Raw genomic sequence first — 25,697 nt, 5'->3', positions numbered from 1 at the left:
CTGCAGATCAGATAATAGTACTGTATCAGCATGTTTATATTAATGTCCTATTTTGATCACTATACTGTGGTTATATATGAGAATTCCATGGTTTTAAGAAAGATACACTGAAATATTTAGATCACCATGTCTGGAACTTATTCTTATACCATTAGAAAAATATGCGTATTACTATACAAATATATGGTATATATGGTACATATACATATATATAACATATACATATATTTATGAACAAGAGAGAAATGTTACCCCCTTTGGAGTATTCTTGCAAATTTTCTATAGGTCTGACATAATAAAAATTTCTTTTGAAAAAAAACTGCTGCTTATTCTGGAAAGTAATACATAAACTTATTGAAGGCTGGAACTAGTTCTAATTTATTCCCATCCTCCATTCATTTACATCAGTCCTACAGTAACTTCAAAAGTTGACATTCATTGAGCATGTGTACCAGGCACTGTTCTAAGGACTTTACATGTATTATTTCAGTCCCCTCAACACTATGAAGCGGGTGCTGATATTATTCCTGTTTCACAGATGAGGAAATTTAGGCTTAAAGGCTTAGATCACCAGTCTAGTAAAAGCCAGAGTCAGGATTTAAACCCACAAGACCTGATGCCAGAGCCTGTGTTACTAACCATCTTCAAAACATTTCTTCAGCCTAGGACCTCACAACTTCTCACCTGGACTACTAGGAAAAACATCAGTGTTGAGACTCTTAAACTGTCCCCTAAATATCTGAAATGCCCATCTGATCGTTAATTAACTCATTCATATGTTAATACGAATATTCTTCTTGGTTAATATTATGTGCCTATTCACTACTGTCTGCATCACTTTAAACTCCACCAACGCCAAACTGCTTGCAGCTGTGCACACACACCGGCTGTTTCTCTTTTCTGTGCCTCTGCTCATGCTGTCCCTTCTGCCTGGAATGTCATTCTCCTCACCTGTCACTCTTTCATCAGGCTCACTCCTTCTTATCCTAAAGATTCAGCCCAGGCCTATTTCCTGCAGAGAGTTCTTCCTGATTACCTTTAGATCAAGTCAATTTCCCAAAAACTGTCATTGGTTTAGGATGGACATAAGACCAATGTTGGCCCAATCATATAAAGGAAGGACTTTTAGTCCGTGACTGACTGAATTGTTTTCTCTTGTCCGCGCCTGCTGAGTAAGGGAAGCAGGGAGCCTGATCTCTTCTGACAGTCTTTTATTCAGGATGTAAATAAGCCCATGATGAAACAGCATCATAACTGAAAGAGCTAAGAGACAAAAAGGACCTGGGCAATTGATGACTTGGTAAATTTTTAATCAATGAACCCTAGAAGCCTGCTTTATTGCTCTATTTTTTGCTATGGGAGAAAATTTTTTATTGTTTAAGTGACTTTTAGTCATTTCTACTGCTTACAGCCAAAAGCACCCTAAGATAAGTTGCAGGCACTCAATTAATAGACAATTCCCAATACTACATGAAACACAAAGAAGTGACCCTTTGAGCACTCTGACCAGATAACTCTTTGCTAAAATGGTCCTTGAAAGAGCAGAGATTCAACTACTTAATTAGAAAAGACAGATAAATAATGCAAAGAAAACAGTGCAAATTGAACAAAGCCACGGAGGTAGAAATGTATATAATTATTTCACAGGCCAGTGAACGAAGGAGTCTGGCTACAGTAGACTGTTTACAAAGGGAACTAAAATTAGAAAGGTAGGTAAATTCACAGCGTGGATAAGCTTCAATAATTTTCCTCTAGCTATTTTTCTAAAAGGTCCATAATTTGGTTGCAGCTTTATCTGTGATATTTTCTTTCTTAGGCCATTAGTCATGGGTACATGGCTAATTTTTTAACTTTTATGTATCTCAAATACTTTATTTGTTAGGGTTAAGGTTAGGCATATAATTTCAATAAAGAGGCATTATTTTGGCAAAAAGATTCATTGTTATTTCCATTTATAACTGTCCAAAAATATCTTGATAAAAATTAATTACTGCAGTCTAAAATTAAACTATTTTACTAACAAAAAATAAATAACTTTCTATTCAAAAATAAAATACCACATGAATGTGCATTCTGTGAAATTCTAATACCTCAGAAATGTAAAGATCAGCTTGTTTTAGTAACTCTCCAATGATTAGAACATTTGAAGTAGTACCATCTCCTGTAATGTCATCCTGGGCTGTTGCTACTTTTGCTATCAAGGAAGCTGTTGGGTGTTGAATTTGCTGAAAAAAGTAAGCATATTACAAGAGAGAGAATGACAGAAAGAAAGAGTCCACCACAAGCAAGATAACCTAAGGGTCAAAAGTAAAATTAAGAAATTAAATAAGCTTCATTCTATTAGTTCACAAGTTCTGTATTATCATATATAATAAGTATCAAAACCAAAAGTTAAAAACTGAGAACTAATGAGGTTTGAACATTTTATAAAAGCATCTCTGCTTCAGAATGCAATGACATTTCCAAAATAAGATTAAATCCTTCAATCTTGAAGATGAATATATTTACTAAAATTGCAAGGAATTTTTTCCCCATGATTACAAAGAACATACTGCAGTGCCTTTAAAAAAAAAATGTAACTAATTTGGAAGTATCCCCAAGCCATTATGTAAAAGATTTGAAAACAGTCAATAGACGTTTTTTGTCCCCTAAGGTTTAATCCAACAAACATATCTCATGACAGCAGTATTTAGCTGATGGCCTTAGTTTAAAGATATACAAATTGTACTATGACTTATCAAGGTTTATTAAGTCAGCAACATCAGCTCACCATCTCATGGAGTAGCACATTGCCATCTTTGGTGAGTTTGACATCTCCTGCACCAGAAACAAGCCTATTCAGAAAACAGTGGTTATTAACCTCATATGGCAAGAGCCAAGCAAGACACTTCCAGTACGTGCCACTCCACTATCTTTAAAATAACTGGGTGTGGAAAACTTCCATTATATCATGGGGGATACCACAGTAATTACCACCATTTGCAACCCACAATATCACTTCTCCCCAGATGGACTGTAATGGTGATTTCATTTCCAAAGGAGGATTTACAAGTCTAAGGATAGAAGCAGTTGATGAGTTATGAACAGTGGTTTGGTACTTGGAAGAGTACTTGGAAGTCTACAAACCTCATATTTGTGAATTTTCTGCAGGTTTATTACATTCATTCACTGAACTATTTTTTCCTTCATCTTTCATGTTTATAAGATCAAGTTCTATCAACCCTACAATCTAAAGGTCTCTTGAATCTACCCTCTCCTGTCATTTCCATTGTCATCATCATCTCTAATCTGGACTACTGAGCATCCTGATATTTCTGAATTGGAATCTACCCTCCACACTGCATTTATCTTTCTAAAAGACAATGTGATTCAGTAAGTTCTCTGATCAAAAAAATTCCTTCCATGATTTTCATATTCTCCATCGCCTTCAAGTTAAAATCCAAGCTATTTAACAACAACACTGTTTACCTTTCCCAATTTGGGGAATGTCTATTCTTTTCTATTTCTTCTACCAAGTGAGATCTTGTGGGAAAATTTTGTGGTTCCCTTAATAAATCATGTTTGGTTTCGTTTCTGTTGGATTTATATACTTGGGCTTTCTTGGTCCTGAAATTATTCTACCTAGAAGGCCTTTACTCCCTTCTCTAACTGATGACCTCTAACCCTCTTTCAAGATTGAGGAAAAATTCTATTATTTGAGAAGCTTTCCTTTCTCCCTTCTGTCATCAGTTAATCCCTTTCCTCAGTACAATATATGCTATATATACATATATATATAACCATGACACATTCATCTCTACCAGCACTCCTTAAGAACAGAAACTGTATCTTGGTCATCTCTGTATTCCCAGCATCCTATCTAGACACAATCAGTGTCCTCTTTTACTGTTAATATTAATTACTCTGCTCATTCTTCTGAGACTGTATCTCTCCTCTTACACTTCATCATTGCCCTCACTAGTCTCTTCCCCTCGCTCTTTTTTTCTTGGTCACATCACGCGGCATGCGGGATCTTCTAGTTCCCCAACCAGGGATCTAACCGCTTCCCCTGCAGTGGGAGCCAGGAGTCTTAACCAGTAGACAGCCAGGGAAGTCTCTTTCCCATCCCCAGTGTCTTCTTAAGCAAAGAACGGTCCTACGTAAATACATGCTAAAGGATGAACAGATATGATGAACCGTATGCATGGAGCGTTCAACTTGCCTAAGGACTTAAAATCTAAAGAACTTGGACTTGAACCCAAGCCGGCCAGGCTCCAGAGCCCGAGCCCTCTCCACTACAGCACATTGCCAAACAAAACCCAAACTCTTTAAAGGCAAGAGAGCTGATAGCTTATGTTTCATACGAGACGCTTAATGAACTTTTAATTGCATATGAACCTAAACAAGAAGTTGGAGCAGGGGGGGGTCACCGCTTGACTCGTGAGCCCTTTCCTTGGGGGAGCATTTCTCCTCCTCGACCAGGCGGGAGATGAACTAGGGCAGGAAGGAAAACGAGGGAAAGCAGGCCCACAAATACGTCCACATTGCTCCAAACTCTGCGGAACCTCTGCCTCACAGGGCGCCTAGATGCCCAACAAACCCCGACGCCCTAACCGCCGCTCCAACGGCCGTCTCACATTTTCATGGTGCCCTTGGGACCCAAGTTGGTCCGCAACACATCCTGCAGCCCTCGGGCAGCGCATATATTGACGGCCAAGGCCGCCTGGGCTCGTGCCACCTCAGCCTTGGAGTTTATGGCCTTTATCGCAGCCATGAACAGAATGTCGGAGAATCGACCCTGAAGGCAAAAATCGCCTAAGATACGTTACTGAAGGAAAACCGGGCGCCACCGCTCACGTCCCGAAGCCTCAGCCAATCCGCGTCCGGACAGGAATCACGTCATCAGGCGTCGCCGGAACGGAAGCCAGGAACGCCTCCGGTCGGATCGCGAAGATGGCGTCGTCCGCCTCAGCTCGGCCTGCCGCGGGGAAGCGAGTGGTGAATCAGGACGAACTGCGGCGGTTGATGAAGGAGAAGCAGCGTCTGAGCACCAACCGGAAACGGATAGAATCTCCATTCGCGAAGTACAACCGCTTGGGGCAGCTGAGTTGTGCCCTGTGTAACACTCCGGTTAAGAGCGAGCTCCTGTGGCAAACTCACGTCCTGGGAAAGCAGCACCGAGAGAAAGTGGCCGAGCTGAAAGGCGCGAAGGAAGCAGCCCAGGGCCCGTCCGCCAGCGCAGTGCCTCAGTCCACCAAGAGGAAGGCGCCGGACTCTGAGAGCCGAGATGCGAAAAGGGCGAAGGCCTGCCTGGTTCCTCAGGTACAACCCTCCACGTCCGCTTTGCCCACCAACTCTGACAAAGCCAGAAAGGAGCCCACTAGGGCGACCGTCGGTAAGGCTTCGGGACTCGGTTTACTCCCTGATTATGATGACGAGGAGGACGAAGAGGAGGAGAAGGGAGGAGGCGGAGCAGAAGGGAAGAAGGGGGATGCCTGTAAGCAGCCGTCCAGTTCACAGAGCAAGGAACTCTCACTTTCCTCCTCGCGGGAGGCAACTGGTAGTAGGCTGCCAAGCGATTTCTCGGATACAAATCCTCCCAAGGCCCCTTTAATCCCTCATTCCGGGTCAATTGAGAAAGCAGAAATACATGAAAAAGTAGTGGAAAGGAGAGAAAACACTGCGGAAGCATTACCGGAAGGGTTTTTTGACGACCCTGAGATAGATGCGAGGGTACGAAAGGTTGATGCCCCAAAGGACCAGATGGACAAAGAATGGGACGAATTTCAAAAAGCTATGAGACAGGTGAACACTATTTCCGAAGCCATAGTAGCCGAAGAGGATGAGGAGGGACGGTTGGACCGGCAGATTGGGGAGATCGATGAGCAGATTGAGTGTTACCGTCGAGTGGAAAAGCTGCGGAATCGCCAGGATGAAATAAAAAATAAGCTTAAAGAGGTTCTGACCATAAAAGAACTGCAGAAAAAGGAAGAGGAGAATGTTGACAGCGATGACGAGGGGGAACTACAGGATTTGTTGTCTCAAGATTGGAGAGTGAAGGGAGCTTTGTTATAGTTTCAGAGACCCACGATTTTGTACTGTTGTGTAGAAAGTGCTGTCTCTCAGTACAGTACCCTTTACTCCATGCCTAGAGATTTGGTAACCTAACTGGATTGTTGAGATACAATAAGCCTGCGAAGAGACCACTTTGGAAAATTAGTGTAAAATATTTTTGAGATAGAGGTGTTTTTGAAGTATTATATACTTAAATGCCAGTTTTTTCACACACTTATATAGCTAAAGTTTGGGTTATAAAAACTGTAAATGTTGTACATATTAAATATATATTTACTTAAGAATTCTGGTTTGAAATTTATAAATAGAAGTCAGACTTAACAGACAAGCTTTTACATGAAAACCAAGTGTGGCATTTGTGGTATATATGACTTGTTCTTTTCCAACTCCCTAAATCAAATTCAAGGTTATTTTGTTGTTTTTAAGAACACTGCTCATGAACACATAAGTTATTCTGAGCTAATTAGTCCTCTGTTTTATAAGACCATGTTCCAGGAGTACATTGTGAAAATGCATCCCAAGCATGACTAAATTCCTTAATCCAGAGTTTCTGTATTAAACCAGTGATTCTTGGTTGTAGGTGCACATGAAAATTTCATGCAGTTTTTTTTAAAAAAGTGTATGTGAATCGTGTGAAGCTTTTTTAAAAATCCATGTGCCCCTACCATTGAAGAGATTCAGTAAAGCTAGAGTGGGGCTCAGACACCTGGGTTAGTTTTGAAAGCTTCCTAGGTTCTTCTGTGAGAATTCCCAGATGGTCCAGTGGTCAGGGCTCTGCACTTCCACTGCAATGGGCGCAGGTTCAATCTCTGGTACCCTGGTCAGGAAACTAAGATCCCAGAAAGCTGTGAGGCTTGGCCAAAAAAAAAGCAAGCTTCCCATTATTCTAATAAGGCTAAAATTTGGGCACCACTGTGCTAAATCCAGAACACATTTACATTTTCCCAGACTTTATTTTTTCTTTAAATGCCGCATCCCAGAAGTTTACTGTCGCATAAAAAAAAATAGTTTAGTTATATCCCACCTAATCTTAGATTTTATTGTTAAATATTGTGGTAAATTAGGGTTCAGAGTTAACAGGTTCTATCAGTTGTAGGAAGGAGGTAACAGCTAAGACTTTCTTACAATATAAGCCAGGCAGAGTTCTAAGTGATTTACATAAGCTCAATCTGATTTCCCTGAAGCCCAGGTTTTAGATCCAGGGTTAATATGAAAAAGAATGTTGAACAAAAGAATTCTTCCTACAGACACTGGGCAAAAAGGAAGTTTTTGAGCCGAGAGTTATATCTGCAAAAAATATGGAAGATTATTTTAGTTGTAGTATATAGAATGGAATGAACATGGGTAGGGGGCAGGAAGCTAGGAAACTACTTGGAAACTAGACTTTAAAACAAAGCAACTAAGACTAATTAGGTATATACTGAAAGAAAGGTAATAGAATTGAAAGAATTTCCTAGGAAGAGCTAACATCTTAGTGACTAGAAGTGACGAACAATAGGAGAAATACAGTTGGAATTCAGGGGTTTGGAGTTTTTCTAGTATGGGTGCCTGTAAGAAGTTATCTAACACTTCCAGAGCATATTAATTGCCCTGTGGCCTTTGGCAGAAAGGCTTTGCTTTCCTGATCTGTCCAGCTGATCTGACAGTAACTTCAATTTGATAATGTAAAGGGTATGTCTTCATCAAATATATGAACCCAGACTTAGAATTTTTTAATCATTTATCATATTATTTCAGGATGTGAGAAAGTATAAGGTGGGGCATGAAGGGTGGGCTCACTTCTACACGGGCCTAAGACAGTAGGCTAATGATCTAGAGGAGCACTGTATATTAAAACTATAATTCAAGGGACTTGCCTGGTGCTCCAGGTGTTAAGACTTCGCCTTCCAATACAGGGGATGCATGTTTGATCCCTGCTCAGGAGCTAGACCCCACATGCCTTGCAGACAATAAACCAATTGTCTGAAACAAATTCAATAAAGACTTTAAAAATGGTCCACGTCAAAAATCTTTTTTAAAAAAAGTATTCTTAATTAAAAATAAGTGGCTCAGCAGTGAAGAATCCACATGCAGTGCAGGGTACGTGGGTTCGATCCCTGGGTCAGGTAAATCTGGAGTAGGAAATGGCAACTCACTCCAGTATTCTTGCCTGGAGAATTCCACAGACTGAGGAGCCCAGGGGGCTGCAGTCCTGGGGTCTCAGTCATATACAACAGCGTCTGAGCATACACACACATATATATATGATGCAAGCCATATACATATATTAAATTTTCTAGTACCCACATGAAAAAGTAAAAAGAATGTGAAATTAGTTTTCACATGGGGCATGGGCTGGATTGCTGGTCAGGGAACTAAGATCCTACATGTTGCACCAAACAGCCAAAAAAATAAAGGTATCCAAATGGAAAATACAACATCCTCAGGAGGTAGTGAGCAGCTTAATTTAACTGCAGCAGTGTTTATTCCTGCTGGGAAGTGGGAGTGGCAACTGTAAAGGTAGGTTACAAACCGAGGAGGGCCCTGAATGCCATTCTCTAAGGAGGTGGCACTTTCACTAAGTTAACAGTTGAGTAGTACTGAGGTTATTGAGTCCTCTACTGTAACAGTTAAAGAAGAGCTTAAGGAGTGCCAAGCATATAAACCCCCCCACTGGTTTTTTAGGAAGACCCAAAAGCTCTCAACACTTAGAGCATGAGTAATGGTTCCTTGATCAAAAGCCAGTGAATTCTTGTTGCATCTGAGAGTGAGGCAGACAGCAACAAGAGTTGCTGAATCCTCGATCCTCCTTACCTTGGAGAGCTTCTTTATACCTCTCAGAGCTATGTGATACAGGTTTTGCATTAGACCGCGAATATGGCAGAAAGTGAAGAGGAACTCAAAAGCCTCTTGATGAAAGTGAAAGAGGAGAGTGAAAAGGTTGGCTTGAAGCTCAACATTCAGAAAACAAAGATCATGGCATCTGGTCCCATCACTTCATGGGAAATAGATGGAAAAACAGTGGAAACAGTGTCAGACTTTATTTTTTTGGGCTCCAAAATCACTGCAGATGCTGACTGCAGCCATGAAATTAAAAGACGCTTGCTCCTTGGAAGGAAAGTTATGACCAACCTTGATAGTATATTAAAAAGCAGAGACATTACTTTGCCAACCAAGGTCCGTCTAGTCAAGGCTATGGTTTTTCCCGTGGTCATGTATGGATGTGAGAGTTGGACTGTGAAGAAGGCTGACCGCCGAAGAATCGATGCTTTTGAACTGTGGTGTTGGAGAAGACTCTTGAGAGTCCCTTATACTGCAAGGAGATCCAACCAGTCCATTCTGGAGGAGATCAATCCTGGATGTTCATTGGAGGGACTGATGCTAAAGCTGAAACTGCAATACTTTGGCCACCTCATGCGACGAGTTGACTCACTGGAAAAGACTCTGATGCTGGGAAAGGTTGGGGGCGGGAGGAGAAGGGGACGACGGAGAATGAGATGGCTGGATGGCATCACCGACTCTGTGGACATGAGTTTGAGTGAACTCCGGGAGTTGGTGATGGACAGGGAGGCCTGGCGTGCTGTGATTCATGGGGTCGCGGAGAGTCGGACACGACTGAGCGACTGAACTGAACTGAACTGAACCAACCATGTTCCCGAATTCCAAGAATTGGTCCCAAAGATGTCTTCTTGTCACGTTGTCTTTTTAGAAACTCCCCCCTAAAGACTTGCCTGGTGACTCAGATGGTAAAGTGTCTTCCTACAATGCGGGAGACCTGGGTTCAATCCCTGGGTTGGGAAGATCCCCTGGAGAAGGAAATGGCAACCCACTCCAGTACTCTTGCCTGGAGAATCCCATGGATGAAGGAGTCTGGTGGGCTACAGTCCATGGGATCGCAAAGAGTCAGACACGACTGAGCGACTTCACTTTCACTTTTCCCCTAATGCAGCCAGGGCTTCCCAGTTGGCGCAGTGGTAAAGAATCCACCTGTCAATGCAAGAGATACAAGAGACATTTCAATCCCTAGGTCAGGAAGATTTCCTGGAGGAGGATATGGCAACCCACTCCAGAATTCCTGCCTGGAAAATCCTATGGAGAGAGGAGCCTGGCAGGCTACAGTTCATGGGGTCACAAAAGAGTTGGACACAACTGAGCATGCACATGCGGACACACACTAATGCATCCAACATCTACAGACATACCTCAAAGGTGTTGCAAGTTCCATTCCAGACCACCATAATAAATAAAGCAAGTCACACACATAAAAAGATTACTGTAGTCTATCAAGTGTGTAATAGCATTATGTCTTGAAAAAAAGTATTGATACATATCTTAACTTAAAAATTCTTGTAGAATATGGTAACCATCATCTGAGCCTTCAGTGACCACAGCAGTAACCTCAAAGATCACTGATTATAGATGACCATAACAGTGGTCATGTATGGATGTGAGCGTTGGACTATAAAGAAAATTGAGTGCTGAAGAATTGATGCTTTTGAACTGTGGTGTTGGAGAAGAGTCTTGAGAGTCCCTTGGACTGCAAAGAGATCCAACCAGTCAATCCTAAAGGAAATCAGTCCTGGGTGTTCATTGGAAGGACTGATGTTGAAGCTGAAACTCCAATACTTTGGCCACCTGATGCAAAGAGCTGACTCATTTGAAAAGACCCTGATGCTGGGAAAGATTGACGGCAGGAGAAGAGGACGACAGAGGATGAGATGGTTGGATGGCATCACCGACTCAATGGACATGGGTTTGGGTGAACTCCGGAGTTGGTGATGGACAGGGAGGCCCTGCAGTTCATGGGGTCACAAAGAGTCGGACACGACTGAGCGACTGAACTAAACAAATACAATATGGGAAAAGTTTGAAATATTGTGGGAATTATCAAATTGTGACACGGGGACACAAAGTGAGCAAATGCCATTGGAAAAATGACACCAATAGACTAGTTCAGTGCAAAGTTTCCACACACCTCCAATTTGTAAAAACAAAAGCAGTACTACAAAGTGCAATAAAATGAGGTATGCCTGTGTTAGAACGATTGTAAATACTACTTTGTACACCTCTCACCCATTTCACTTATCAACTGAATATATCTCCCCTAACTTGGAGGGAAAGAAAAAATGCCAATCTCCAAACTAGGCTTCAAAAGTTTATTTGTCCAGTGCCTTACAATTTATAAAATACTTTCACATATATCTCATTTAATGATAAGTAATGACTACTTTTTACACACCAGGGAACAAAATTAGAGGCTATGGAATTAAAACTGTGCGAAAAAGTGCAATTTAGGCCTAAAACTTTTAACGCAGCACTCCGCAGATTCGTATGGAGTAATGGAAAGAACACGGGACCTGTCAAGAGAAAACAAAGACAAGGTCAAGTTCCCGCTCTACTTTTTCTTGTATTGAACTATAGTGGATTTACAATGCTGCGTTAATTTCTACTGTACAGCAAAGTGATTCAGTTGTATCTATTTATTCTCATACTCTGTTCCATTACGATCTACCACAGGATATGAATAGAGGTATCCCAGTGATCTTGGGCAAGTGGCCTCTCTGAAACTTAGATTGCTGTACCAGAAGATGATGATGACACCTGGCAGAGTGTAGTGAGAGTCTAACGACACATGCATGTGAGAGGGGTTTATAAACTGAAATTTATAAATAAAGCAATGAAAGGATTCCTACTAGTAGCATCTGGTCTAACCCTGCTCCATGCTACTACTAATTTGCTAACTCGAGTTATGCTAATTTAAGTTATGCTAACTTGATCTTAGGCTAATAGTTTAATGCTCTTTAATTCCCCCTTTTGGGCTTTCCAGGTGGCTCAGTAGTAAAGAAGCCGCCTGCCAATGCAGAAGATGCAGGTTCGATCTCTGGGTTGGGAAGATGCCCTGGAAAAGGAAATGGCAACCCACTCCAGTATTCTTGCCTGGAGAATCCCATGGACATTCATGGATATAATTGTGTACACATGGGGACTTTCTATAGAAAAGGTGTACAGGTTCATTACATGTTTTAATGTATTATCTATAGATTATAAGATAAAGTCAAGCATGTATCTGCTGATACTTTTTAAGTTGACCTGTCTTTATACTTAGAAATGTCTCTTAAAAGTAGGCTTCCCTGGTGGTTCAGATGGTAAAGAATCTGCCTGCAGTACAGAAGACCTCTGTTTGATCCCTGGGTCAGGAAGATCCCCTGGAGAAGGAAATGGCAAACCACTCCAGGATTCTTGCCTGGAGAATTCCATGGACAGAGAAGCCTGGCTGGCTATAGTCCATGGGGACGCAAAGAGTCGGACACAACTGAGCGACTATCACTCACTTGCTCCAAAGTCATCCAGTTGACAATCTAGAGACAGAGATGGCTAAGGTACTGTTATAAGATTTGTCCAGGGGAGCCCGAGGTGTCTTGGTATAGTTATGATTAGTACGTTCTTTTACTCAACACTGTCCCTTTTTGGAGATATATATATATATTCACCTATGTAAAAGTTTGACAGGAGGAGAAGCCACTTTCTAATGAATGGAAGGTCTTAATGGAAATAACATACTTCTTGACAATGATGCGCCAACTTGGTGGAACATTTTGTAGGGGGGTTTGAGTAAATACATATGTGGGAGGAATGGTGGCCAGATAGATGACCTTAGATTGCTTTTTCAATGTTGAGACTCTAGTAGCCTGCACGATACCAGGAATTTAGATACTTTAAATTTGAACAGGAAAACAAAATTCCTCAACTGCATTTTATTTCCTATCTGCCTTTCCTCCCTCAGTGACCTCATTCATTCCCAGGGGTTTGTTTTGGTTTGGTTTTTCAAATATTTATTTATTTTTGGTTGCGCTGGGTCTTCTGTGCTGTGCTGGGACTACTCGTTGTGGTGGGCGGGCTTGTCATTGGGGTGGCTTCTCTTGGGGAACACAGGCTTTAGGCACACTGGGTTCAGTAGTTGTGGGACACATGGGCTTAGTTGCTCCACAGCATATAGAATCTTCCTGGACCAGGGACCGAACCCATGTGCCCTACACTGGCAGGTGGATTCTTATCCACTGTACCACCAGGGAAGTCCCTCGTGTGTTTAAATATCATCCATATTGCAGCAACGCGTACGGACCTAGAGACTATCATGCTAAGTAAAATAAGTCAGAGAAAGATAAACACATGATATTGCTTATGCTGCTGCTGCTAAGTCGCTTCAGTCGTGCCCAACTCTGCGACCCCAGAGACGGCAGCTCACTAGGCTCCCCCATCCCTGGGATTCTCCAGGCAAGAACACTGGTGTGGGTTGCCATTTCCTTCTCCAATGCGTGAAAGTGAAGTCACTCAGTCACGTCTGACTCATAGCGACCCCATGGACTGCAGCCTACCAGGCTCCTCCATCCATGGAATTTTCTAGGCAAGAGTACTGGAGTGGCTTGCCATTGCCTTCTCTGATATTGCTTATAGGTGGAATCTAAAAAAAAAAAAAGATCCAAATGAACTTATTTATGAAACAGAAACAGAGTGCCAGATATAGAAAACAAAATTATGGTTACTGGGCGAGGAAGAGAGAAAGAGGGATAAACTGGGAGACTGGGAGTGACACATACACGCTACTTAATATAAAACAGATAATAAGGAGCTACTGTATAGCACAGAGGACTCTATTCAACACTCTGTAATGACCTTACGGGAACAGAATCTTAAAAAGAGTGGATATATGTCCAGGTATAACTGATTCACTTTGCTGTACAGCAGAAACTAGCACAACATTATAAACCAACTACACTTCAAATTAAAAAAAAAAAAATAGTATCACCCATACACTGATGACTCCCAATTTATATCCCCAGGCTTGACTTTTCTCCTGGGATGCATCCTTCATTACCTTTTCTTATCCAAATCTAATGGATTAGTTAAGTCCTGGCAACTCTACCTCTAAAATATGCCCAGAATCTGTCTACTTCTTTCTGTCTCCACTGGTCCTAACCACCACCAACAGCCTTTGCATTAATTGTTGGCTGTCCCTCTCCCAGCCACAATCTGTTATCTACAAAGTAGAGTGAAATAGATCAAGTCACTGTCACTTAAAACCCTTCATTATATGCTTCCATTACACTTAGGGGAAAAACGAGAATCTAGGCCCTTTCCAGCCTACAAGATGCTCTGAAGTTCAGTTCAGTTCAGCTTAGTTGTGTCCAACTCTTGACCCCATGGACTGCAGCACACCAGGCCTCCCTGTCCAACACCAACTCTGGAGCTTGCTCAAACTCATATCCATTGAGTCAGTGATGCCATCCAACCATCTCGTCCTCTGTCGTCCCCTTCTCCTCCTGCCTTTAACCTTCCCCAGCATCAGGGTCTTTTCCAGTGAGTCAGTTCTTCACATCAGGTGGTCAAAGTTATTGGAGTTTCAGCTTCAGCATCAGTCCTTCCAATGAATATTCAGGACTGATTTCCTTTAGGGTGGACTGGCTGGATCTCCTTGCAGTCCAAGGGACTCTCAAGAGTACTCTCCAACACCACAGTTCAAAAGCATCAATTCTTTGGCACTCAGCTTTCTTTATAGTCCAATTAATAGCTCTGAAGTTCTTAATTCAAATATCTACTATTTGACCTACTGCTGACCTTGAGCCTTATTAAAGGAGGTTCGGAGAAGTGAGCATATAACTGCTCTGTGTTGAAATCAAATGTTATTCAAGAATAGAGGCCTGGCATGGCCAAGTTTTGTTTTTTTCCAAGAGAAATTGCAAGTCAGGATCATTTTTGTTTTTAGTGAAATCTCAAAAACACCATGTGAGCTAAATATGATCCAAGGGACCCCCACTTTGTGAACTACTTTCTAACTTCATGTGTTACATGCTCCCCTTTTATTCTCTGTGTCCCAGGTCTCAGCAGCTAACCTTCTGTTCCTCAAACATGCCATTTCAGGGCCTGCGCCTGGCCCTCTGCTCAGGACCTAACTCAAATAGTATGGCAGTCCTCTCATTGTTCAGTTCTCAGTCCTAATGTCCCTTTCTCAAATGATGTAAACAGCCATCCCACCCCCCGGCTCCTGTCATTTTATCACATTTTCCCTATGAATTCAGTAAACTTGCGTGCTCAGTCGCTTCAGTCGTGTCTGACTCTTTGTGACCCTATGGACTGTAGCCTGCCAGGCTCCTCTCTCCATTGGATTCTCCAGGCAAGAATACTGGAATGGGTTGCGACCACTATCTTAAATTAGCTTGTTTATTGATACATAAATTTTATATCTCCTCACTGGAACATAAACTCCACGAGGGCAGGGAGCTCATCTGTCTTATTCATAACCTAAAATAATGCCAGGCACATAGTAAGGCTCAATAAATATCTGTGGAGTGAATAATACCCATAAGGCAGGAAGTGGCTTGGAAAAGTGGTCAAAAGAGCAAACTGACTCATGGACATCGGAACCCAAACAGAAGTCAGTTCAGTACTTAAACAAAGGGGTAAGAAATCTGCTTTGGGACTTCCCTGGTAGTCTAGTGGCTAAGACTCCACGCTCCCAATGCAGGGCACCAGGGTTTGATCCTCGGTCAGGGAACTAGATCCCACATGCTGCAACTAAGAGTCTGTAAGCTGTAACTAAAGATCACACATGCCACAACTAAGATCCGGCACAGCCAAATAAATACTTGGAAAAGAAAGAGAAAGAAATCTGCCTCATAGGGAATCCCCTGGTGGTCCAGTGATTAGGACTCCGCACTCTCATTGCCGAGGGCCAGGGTTCAATCCCTGGTCAAGGAACTAAGATCCCACAAGTCACCTGGCATGGTAAAAAGAAAAAAAAAAAAAAGCAAAATCTGTCCTGCGTCTCCTTTCTCAGACACATGAAAGCCCTTATCCATACTGAGAGCAGCACCACAAGGAATGTATACACCGTAGCCCCGATAGTATAATGTGCCATCTCTGCATTTAGCAACTAAAACAAATTCTTCCTGGCACCAAACAAGCTTAGAGGGAAGAAGGATGTCCATACGTCAGCAGGAGCGGGTGGGCAGCCCTGATGGCCTGGAGGCCTCTTAAGTGGAGAAAAGGAGGAATAAAGTGATTCGGTAGCAGAGTTAAGACCAAAAAGTCAGCAAGTGCTCATTGTCTCCCAGCTGCTCTCAGCCCCTTCCCTGCTACCATCTCGTTCGGCTCACCCCTGTCAGTTGGCAGTCAAAGCTGTTTCCCAGTGAGTCTTTGCACCAAGCCATCATCCTGCATTGAAAGCGCTCCCAGCCTCAGAGGAGGAACAGAGTTCCATCCGGCTGCACCTCCAGTGTGCCACAGCCTTTGGTGGGCTTCAGACACCCTGGGGAGCCAGCGGTCACTTTTAGGGGGGTTCAAGGGACCATGCTGGTTGGGTAGTTGATGGTGGTGGTGGTTGTTTTGTGTGTGTGTAAATACTGTTTGTTTGTTGCTCTGCCAAATGTGGTGATAAGAGAGTATCAAACCAGGCTGTCAGGTTATTATTAACAATACTTACCATTCACTAGATTCCTAGCATGTGTTTGGCGCTGGGCTTAACATACACCATCTCAACCCTCCCAACAACCCTGTAAGGCATACAGTATCTTCATCTTACAGATGGAAAACTGACGCTCAGAAGTAAGGGAATTCAACCCTGCATCATTTCCCTGGTGGCTCAGCGGTAAAAAATCCGCCTGCCCATGCCTGCCACTGCAGGAGATGACAGGTTCGAGCCCTGATTCAGGAAGATCCCCTGAAGTAGGAAATGGCGACCCACTCCAGTATTCTCGCCTGGAAAACTCTATGGACAGAGGAACCTGGCAGGCTATAGTCCATGGGGTCGCTAAAGAGTCAGGCACAACTTAGCGACTAACCGACAACAACAAATTATTAAATATTACCTTGTATTTGCATAGTGAGAGGTTTATTTACTAAGCACACTTCAGATCGTGCTAAGTCACTTCAGTCGTGTCCGACTCTTTGCAACCCCATGGACTCCCCATGGACCTCCAGGCTCCTCTGTCCATGGGATTCTCCAGGCAAGAACACAGGAGTGGGTGTCCATTTCTTCCTCCAGGGGATCGTCCCAGTCCAGGGACTGAACCCAAGTCTCTTATGTCTGCACTGGCAGGTTACCATTAGCACCAGGTGGGAAGCCCAGTTTTCTTCCAGTCTCAACACCCCCTGGAGAAAACAACTATTTTCACCTCCATTTTAAATGTCTAATTGTTTGTCTAAGGTAACTCAGCAAGTTAATTGCTAAAGTAAGTGTAGGTGTAACTTGATTCCCAGTCCAGTGTTCTCTATTTAATAATAAAATGTGGGAAATGGGAGAGGATACCTGCAAATAGCAAGTTAAGGTTTGGAAAGTTTATATCAAGGTTAAGAGAACTTGGTGCTGTTCAGAGACCTTGGTTGGACTGGGAAGCCAAAAATTTTTTTTCTTTTTTTTTGCTTTGCAGGCTCTTTGTTGCAGAGCACAGGCTTAGTTGCCCCGGAGCATGTGGGATCTTGGTTGCCTGACCAGGGATTGAACCCAAGTCCCCTGCAGTGGGAGGTGGATTTTTAACCACTGGACCACCAGGGAAGTCCTGGGAAGTCAAATATTTTGAAGTTTGCTATCACATTCTCTGCACATTGCCCTGCCTTACCCGCCTTTCTTTTCACCAGCAATAAACTGTACTCCTTGGTGGTCTCTGATCACAGCAAGAAGGGTGACTTCCATTCCCAGACATTCCAACTGGGAAACAACAGATACACCAGGCCTGAGGTCCACTATTTTTAAATCGGGTGACCTTGGTTAAGTTACTTCACCCTTACTTTCCTCAGCTACAAAACACAGAAAATAACAGTTTCTATCTTCTGGGATTATGGAGAAGATTAATTGAGCTAAACGCATGTAAACGTTTTTAGTACTGACACGCAAATAATGTTAGTTGAATAAATAATCGAAGACATGGCCCTTGGACTTGCCTTATGGTCCAGTGGTTAAGAATCTGCCTGCCAATGCAGGGTAAACAGATTTGATCCCTGCTCTGGGAAGACTCCAGATGCCACGGAGCAATGAAGCCCAAGCAATGCAACTTCTGAAGCCCACGCCTCAAGCCCGAGCTCCACAACAAGCCACCGCAGTGAGAAGCCCACGCACAAGGACAGAGCAGCCCCCGCGAGCCACAGCTAGAGAAAGTCCAGTCGCAGCAACAAAGACCCACCACAGCCAAAAGTAAATAAATAAAGGAATAAAATTTTTAAAGTAAATAAATTTAAGACACGGCCCTTACCATCAAGAAAACTGCAACCTGGCTGTATTGTAAACAATCTAAGAAATCCAGCAGTTATATGTGGACTCTAGAAAAAAAATGGTACAAATGAACTCATTTACAAAACAGAAACAGAGTCACAGATTAAAAAATAAACTTACAGTTACCAGGGGGGAAGCAGGAGGAGAGATAAATTGGGACATCGGTATTGAGACAGACACACTATTATATATGAAATAGATAACCAATAATGACCTACTGTATAGCACAGGAAACTCTTCTCAGTACTCTGTAATGACCTATACAAGAAAAGAATCCAAAAAAAGATTAAATACATGTGTACATATAACTGATTCACTATTGTACAGTAGACACTGGCACAACATTATAAATCAGTTATACTTAAAAGAAATGTTTTTAAAGAAAGATATCCAGCAGGACTTTGATCAAAAGTCGAGGGTCAGATTACGCCCACTCACTAGTTACGTGCATGCATGCGGGCCAAGTTGCTGCAGTCGTGTCCGACTCTGTGCCTCCGTGAGACTCTGCGGACTGTAGCCCTCCAGGTTCCTCTGTCCATGGGATTTTCTAGGCAAGAATACTGGGGTGGGTTGCTTCCCTTCTCCACATTAGTTATGTGGTATCTATTACTACCTAGTCAGTTGCCTCCCCCAGCCTTCCTTTTCCTCTCTCTGGGTACTGGGCTTTACTCTCTCTGAGTCTGAGTACTCCCTGAGGACAGTCTCGCCTTTAATATTGTGATATTGTGATTTATCATAAGAAATATGTATGTTGGCCTTCATCGCCATTTCTGGCACAGAGTTGCTAAATCCCTTGGAATTTCCAGTGATTAGAGGGAGAAGAGTGACAATGGTGTCATTTGTTATATAGTATATAAAAAAAAAAAAGTCCCTTTCAGCCACACCTGAGTTTATATTAATGAGGCCCTCAAGAACAGATTGGAAAAGAATGCACTGGAAAAAAGTTTGAGCAAACTCTGGGAGATAGTGAAGGACAGGGAAGCCTGGTGGGCTACAGTCCATGGGGTTGCAGAGTCATACACAACTCAGTGACGGAACAACAGGAATACATGCTGTTTACACGGGGAACCGACCCTGATTAGAGGGTTAGAATTCTCAGTCTCACTACCTGACCTCCGGGGAGGGGAGACTACATTCAATCACCAGTGGCCCCTGATTTAACCGATCACGCCTGTATGATGAAGCCTCCATCAAAACCCAAGTATGGCATTAGATAGCTTCCAGGCTGGGGAACATAGGTGCTGGGAGGGAGGTGTGGGGAGGATGGTATGCCCATAGAGGGCATAAAAGCTCTCCACGCCTTCCTACATACTTTGCCCTGTGCATCTCTTTTGTCCAGCTGTTCTTAAGCTACATCCTTTTACAATAAACTGGGAATCTAGTAAGTAATTTGCTTTCCTGAGTTCCTGTCAGCTGCCCTAGCAAATTAATCAAACCCCAAGGATGTAGTCTTGGGAAATTCTGATCTATAGACAGTCAGAAGCACAGGCAGCAATCTGGATTTGTGATTGGCATCCAAGTGGTGGGAGGAGGCAGTCTCAGGTAACTGAGCCCTTAAATGTGAGGCGTGACTCTAGCTCCAGGTAGAGAGCATCAGAACTGAATTAAGTTACAGAACACTGGGAATTCCCTGGCAGTCCAGTGGTTAGGACGCTGGGTTTCCACTGCAGAGGGTATGGGTTCAGGTTCGATCCCTGGTCGGAGAATTAGGATCCCGCATGTTTTGGGACTCAGCCAAAAACAAAAAAAACAAACAAAAACAATAAATTTCAGAACACTGAACTGGTGTCACAGGATTGCTTGACGTTTGCAAAACCCACACGTCTGATGTCAGAGTTAAGTAGTACTCAGAGAGTATTGTGTATAATGTAAACAACAGAGTTTCCTCTTTTACAGTCATAAATGCCAAGGCAAGACTGAAGGCAGGAGAGAGAGAGCACAGCAGGCTGCTTGGTCAGAATGCTTTGGTAGGAGAGCTCGGGGGGAACCTTCCAGAAAAGAAGAGAAGAGGGCCTGGGGCTCTCCTGGTATAAAGGAAATGACACAAGGAATAAGAGAGGAAGGAACCCAGACTTCAACCTCTGCTGCACATCAGCACTGGAAAACCAGCGGTCATCAGTGCCCAGCAACCAGCCCACAGTCCCGTGGAGGAGAACTTACTTCCCAATAGTCTCTTGGTAAAATCAATTTTCCCCTTGAAAACTGTTAACCTATCTCTTAAAAAACATAACCCCCTTGACTTCATACTAGAAAACCCAACCAAAAGTTCAAGGAGGATGGCAGTAACTTTGAGTCTTCCTTGTTCTGTATCTGTGACTCCAGTCCTGCCTAGAAGCCCCGACTCTGCAATGGATCAACTTCCGCCAAAGGCACACTTGACTCCTCTCAGCTGTCTGGCTTCAACCTGGCAGCTGCACCACAAAGATATTCAAAGGAAAGGCAGGGAAAAAAAAAGCCCTCTGGGTAAGAACCAACCTCCAGACACTTCCCTAGTGGCCCAGTGGTTAAGACTCTACGCTTCCACTGCAGGGGGCACAGGTTTGATTCCTCCCTGGTCAGGGACCTAAGATCCTGCATGCCCCATAGTGCGGCCAAAAAATAAAATTAAATAACCTCCACAGTCTTTATGGAGAATGAAGAGACAAGGGCTGATATGAATTATTACATCTTTCTACAGCTGTTCCCTTTTAAATATTTATCCTGGCAAACACCACCACCGTTTTTTACAACTTATTTTAATTGTGTGACTATTAAGCAAACCAAACCGTAAAATCAGCTCTCAGTGCTGAGATTTATGTGATTCATAGACCAGAGCTTATTAAAAAGGGAATCCACAGAGTGCAAACTAGCTTCACGAGTGCCCCCACACTGTCTCCAGGCAGGTGTGAAGCCTTTTCCCTATTACTGCCTATGGCTTCCAAGCTTCCACAGTGGGTGGCATAAAAAAGAACCCAGTCTACACATTTCCCTGTGACTTTTTTTTTTCTCCTTCTGAACAATCCTGATGGGTGAAAACCAGAGGTCAGGGATGCTACAGTCCTAAAGGGGATGGCAGAAGCTCTAAGAGACTCTCAAACAGGATCACTGCCCTGGAAGATTTAGGATCAAGGTCTCAGGGAAGGACTTAAGCATGGGATTTTGAATCACCAGCAAGCATCCTGCATATCAGGGCTTTCCATGGGGCTCAGAGGTAAAGAATCCACCCGCAATGCAGGAGATGTAGGTTTGATCCCTGGGTCGAGAAGATTCCCTGGAGGAGGGCACAGCAACCCACCCCAGTATTCTTGCCTGGGAAATCCCATGGAGAGAGGAGCCTGGTGGGCTACAGGGCGTGGGGTCACAAAGTCAGACTTGACTTAGCAACCAAACAAGAGCAACAGTCCTACATTTTTGCTACCACGGTCCTTCTTCTTTTGACATGCTGCATAGCTTGTAGGATCTTAGTTCCCTCACCAGGTATTGAACCCACACCCTCAGCAGTGAAGGCAGAGTCGTAATCACTAGACCTCCAGGGAATTCCTCCAAAGTCCTTCTTGATTTGGATCATGGGAACTGCTTTGAGACTCCAGTAGAAGTTCTCCCTACAAAAATGCACTATGCACAAATATTTATATAAAACTGCAAGGGGTTCAAGGACACCCCTGAGCCTATCCACAGATCCCGTATGGGTTCATGAGTCTTCGGTTATTATTGCTTTCACTGTTACCACCCAAGCTGCCCCTATTTCTCCCTTTCACAGTCGTCAACTAACTCATTTTCCAGTTTCTCAACACAGCAGGCAGAGTGACAGCAATGTTGTTAAAACCTAATCAGATCATGTTACTTCCCTGCTCAATGTTACCCACTAGTCTCCCATTTCACCTGCAATAAAACAGCTTATTTACAGTGGTTTACAGGCCAGGGTCTGTCTTCAGATCTCCTGCTGATCTCATCTCCAGAACTTCTCAGCCTTAACTCTGGCTGCTCTAGACACACCCATCTCCCTGTGATCTCTCAACAGGACAGGCACAAGCTGGCCCTGGGCCTTTACTTGCTACTCCCTCTCCACCTGGCTCCCTCCTTCATTCCTTCTGGTGTAGCCGACTGTCACTTCGTTGGCAAGGCTTTCCAGATTAAAACTCTGCAGTGCCACGAATGCATCCAGGCTGGGGAGTCAGGGGGAATGTACATCTTCTGAAATACCTCCAAGCGCCTAATAGTTTGCTGTATCTGAAACACTGTATTTGAAACTGCGACCTGCAGGAACTCCCTGGCAGTCTAGTGGTTAGGACTCTGCTTTCATTGCTGAGGGCCTCAGTTTGATCCCTGAGGCCCTAATGTTGGAGAACAAAATTACCACAAGCCATACTTCCCTGGTGGTCCAGTGGTCAAGAATCTGCCTACCAAAACAGGGGACACGAGTTCCATCCCTGGTCTGGGAAGATTCCATATGCTGTGGGGCAACTAAGCTCATGCACCACAACTACCGAGCCCACCCTCTAGAGCCTGTGCTCTGCAGTAAGAGAAGCCACTGCAGTGGGGAGCCCCCGCTCTCCGCAGCTAGAGAAAGCCCACAAGCAGCAACGCATACCCACATGGCTGCGCATATTATTAATGACTGTTTATTAATTAAATAAAACAATGATAATTTAATAATTATCGAATAATAAAATATTATTAAAATTAATAATAATTTCAAAATTAAAAAGTCCTACAAGCCGATGCACTGCACAGCCAAACCCAGGAATCAAACTGGGATCTCCTGCATTGCAGGTGGATTTTTTTACCAGCTGAGCCACTAGGGAAGCCCAATTTATAATATTAATAATATTGTAAATCAAAATGTAATAACATAATATTAATTAATGATAATTTAATAATTATTGAATAACAAAATACTGCTAAAATTATAAAAAGTCCAACAAGCCAACACAGTGCAGCCAAAAAAAATTAATGAAAAAATAATAGTAATAATAAACACGCAATCCCTATCCTGCCCTGCCTGACACCTCCTGTCCATCTCTTCTTTCTGTTTGTTCATAACACCTATCATCGTGTCTGACTCTTGTGACCCCAGCCTGCCAGGCTTCTCAGTCCATGGGATTCTCCAGGCAAGAATACTGGAGTGGGTTGCCATTTCCTTCTCCAGGGGATCTCCCTGACCCAGGAATAGAACCCAGGTCACCAGCATCTTTACTGCTGAGCTATAAGCGAATATGAACGTGCCTTTTCCTGACTGTTTACTATCTACCTCCCACACTAACCAGTTAGCTCCAGGAGGGCAGAGGTTTTTGTCTGCTTTGTTTCAGTGCTATGTTCCAGTCCTAGGAATAGTGTCTAACTCAGAGTAGGCACTCGGTCAATAGTTGACAGACTGATGACCAACTGAATGATTAAACTCTGCAGCACCATGAATGTATCCAGGCTGGGGAGTCGGGGGGAATGCATATTTTCTGAAATACCTCCAAGTGCCAAACAGTTTGCTAGTTAATATATGTCATCTCGTTTAATTGCCACACACAATCCTAAGAGACAGTTTTATCCCCATTTCACCATGAAAACTGAGCCCCTGAGAAGTTAAAATAAATGAAAGTTATACACAGCCAGCAGTGGAACATAATTCAAACCTAAATCTGTATAACTCCAAAGTCTCTCTATTCCCATCACACATCACTCCTCCTCCTTGGTGGCAGCTCCCACTTCTCGAAGGTCAGGCAACTGCCAGCTTTCACACCTCATTCAACTGTATGGCTGGCGTCTGAGTCAAAGATCACTAAGGGGTTCCTTGGAGCTCTAATCAAGCTTAATATATATATATTTTTAACATGTTCATATATTTATTTTTGGCTGTGCTGGGTCTACATTGCTGCCAGGGGGCTTTCCATGGCTGCAGTGAACAGAGGCTGCTCTCTAGTTGCAGTGCATGGGATTCTCATTGTGGTGGCTTTTCCTGTTGCAGAGCATGGGCTCTAAAGCTCTGCTGCTGCTGTTAAGTCGCTTCAGTCGTGTCTGACTCTGTGCGACCCCATAGATGTCAGCCCACCAGGCTCCCCCATCCCTCAGATTCTCCAAGCAAGAACACTGGAGTGGGTGGCCATTTCCTTCTCCAATGCATGAAAGTGAAAAGTGAAAGTGAAGTGGCTCAGTCATGTCCGACTCTTAGCAACCCCATGGACCTCAGCCTACCAGGCTTCTCCGTCCATGGGATTTTCCAGGCAAGAGTACTGGAGTGGGGTGCCATTGCCTTCTCCCTGGCTCTAAAGCTCGGGCTCAGTAATTGTGTAACACGGCCTTAGTTGCCCTGAGGCATGTGGGATTTTCCTGGACCAGGGATGGAACCCATGTCCCCTGCACTGGCAGGCAGATTCTTAACCAATGGACCACCAGGGAAGTGCAAGCAGAACAATTAGAGCCTAAGTCTTTTTGCACATTTACATCAAACATTGTCAAAGATACAACATAATGAACATCCTCCTGAGGGAGATTTATTACTCTCAGACTCATTCACTCACAGGTTTCATTTATGTATTCATAAACACTTACACAGTGCCTACTATGCACCAGCTACTGTTCTAGGAACTGAAGATAAAAAGATGCATAGGTTTGTGAAGTCTGGGGTGATGTTCTGTTGGATAGCACCACAGAAGTGGTGCTGGGGCCACATGCAATTTGTTTTTGGCCACTCCATGGCATCTTTGTTCCCCCACTAGGGATCCAACCTGTGCCCCCTGCACTGGAAGTGTGTAGTCTTAACCACTGGACCGACATGGAAGTCCCCCTCTCTTTTTTATATTCTCTCCTCACTGCATTTTCAAAAAACTAAACCGTTAAAATTAATGTGAATAATATATTCTTATTGGACCCAACATATCGAAAACATCATTTCAACACATAATTAACAATGTATCTTACAGTCTTTTTTTGATAATATGTCTTCAAAAATTACTGTATGTTTCACACTTTATAGCACATCTTGATTTGGATTTTTTTTTTTTTTTTTTGCCACATTGCTTGCAGGATCTTAGTTCCCTGACCAGGAATTGAACCGAGGCACAGCAGTAAAAGTGCCAAGTCCTAAACCACTGTACTGCTAGGGAACTCCCCATGGATTTTATTTTAATTGAAGTACAATTGATTCATGTGTTTTGTTAGTTTCAGGTGTATAGCAAAGTAACTCAGTTACAGATACGTATTTTCTTAGATTCTTTTGCATTATAGTTCATTACAAGATATTGGGTATAGTTCCTTGTGCTATACAGCAGATCCTCCTTGTTTATCTATCTTATATACACTGCGGATATGTTAATCCCAAACTCCTAATTTATCCCTCCCCCTGCCCAGCACATCTCAAAAAGGACTGGCCACATTTCAAGAGCTCAACAGTGATGACAGCATCTAACAGCATAGGAACAGGGAAAAA

At 43.2% G+C, this 25,697-nt stretch overlaps 3 protein-coding genes across 5 annotated transcripts in view; 1 reads left to right on the top strand and 2 right to left on the bottom strand.

Annotated features, from left to right (window-relative positions):
• Positions 1-4,872, bottom strand: part of CCT6B (chaperonin containing TCP1 subunit 6B) — a 53,421-nt gene extending 48,549 nt beyond the window's left edge. For all 3 annotated transcript variants that reach the window (XM_055401186.2, XM_055401182.2, XM_088828684.1), the window contains exons 1-3: positions 4,617-4,872; positions 2,771-2,834; positions 2,091-2,225 (exon numbers count right to left, since the gene is read on the bottom strand). In XM_055401186.2, the coding sequence (XP_055257161.2) occupies positions 2,091-2,225; positions 2,771-2,834; positions 4,617-4,753 (336 nt within the window). In that variant the 5' untranslated portion in view covers positions 4,754-4,872. The remainder of the gene's footprint in view (positions 1-2,090; positions 2,226-2,770; positions 2,835-4,616) is intronic.
• Positions 4,873-4,901: 29 nt separating this feature from the next.
• ZNF830 (zinc finger protein 830) lies at positions 4,902-8,890 on the top strand. Its single transcript, XM_055401196.2, has one exon. The coding sequence runs from the start codon at positions 4,933-4,935 to the stop codon at positions 6,052-6,054; it is 1,122 nt and encodes a 373-aa protein (XP_055257171.2). The 5' UTR covers positions 4,902-4,932; the 3' UTR covers positions 6,055-8,890.
• Positions 8,891-10,916: 2,026 nt separating this feature from the next.
• Positions 10,917-25,697, bottom strand: part of LOC129536394 (uncharacterized) — a 17,894-nt gene continuing 3,113 nt past the window's right edge. The window contains exons 3-5 of the mRNA XM_088829426.1: positions 18,517-18,556; positions 18,279-18,345; positions 10,917-11,390 (exon numbers count right to left, since the gene is read on the bottom strand). The gene's annotated coding sequence lies outside the window, so the exon portion shown is untranslated. The remainder of the gene's footprint in view (positions 11,391-18,278; positions 18,346-18,516; positions 18,557-25,697) is intronic.

The sequence above is a fragment of the Moschus berezovskii genome, chromosome 20, assembly GCF_049115385.1.
Source record: "Moschus berezovskii isolate FMDL1 chromosome 20, NW_MosBer_1.0, whole genome shotgun sequence".
Taxonomy (NCBI): domain Eukaryota; kingdom Metazoa; phylum Chordata; class Mammalia; order Artiodactyla; family Moschidae; genus Moschus; species Moschus berezovskii.
This window is presented reverse-complemented; position numbering and strand designations above follow the sequence as displayed.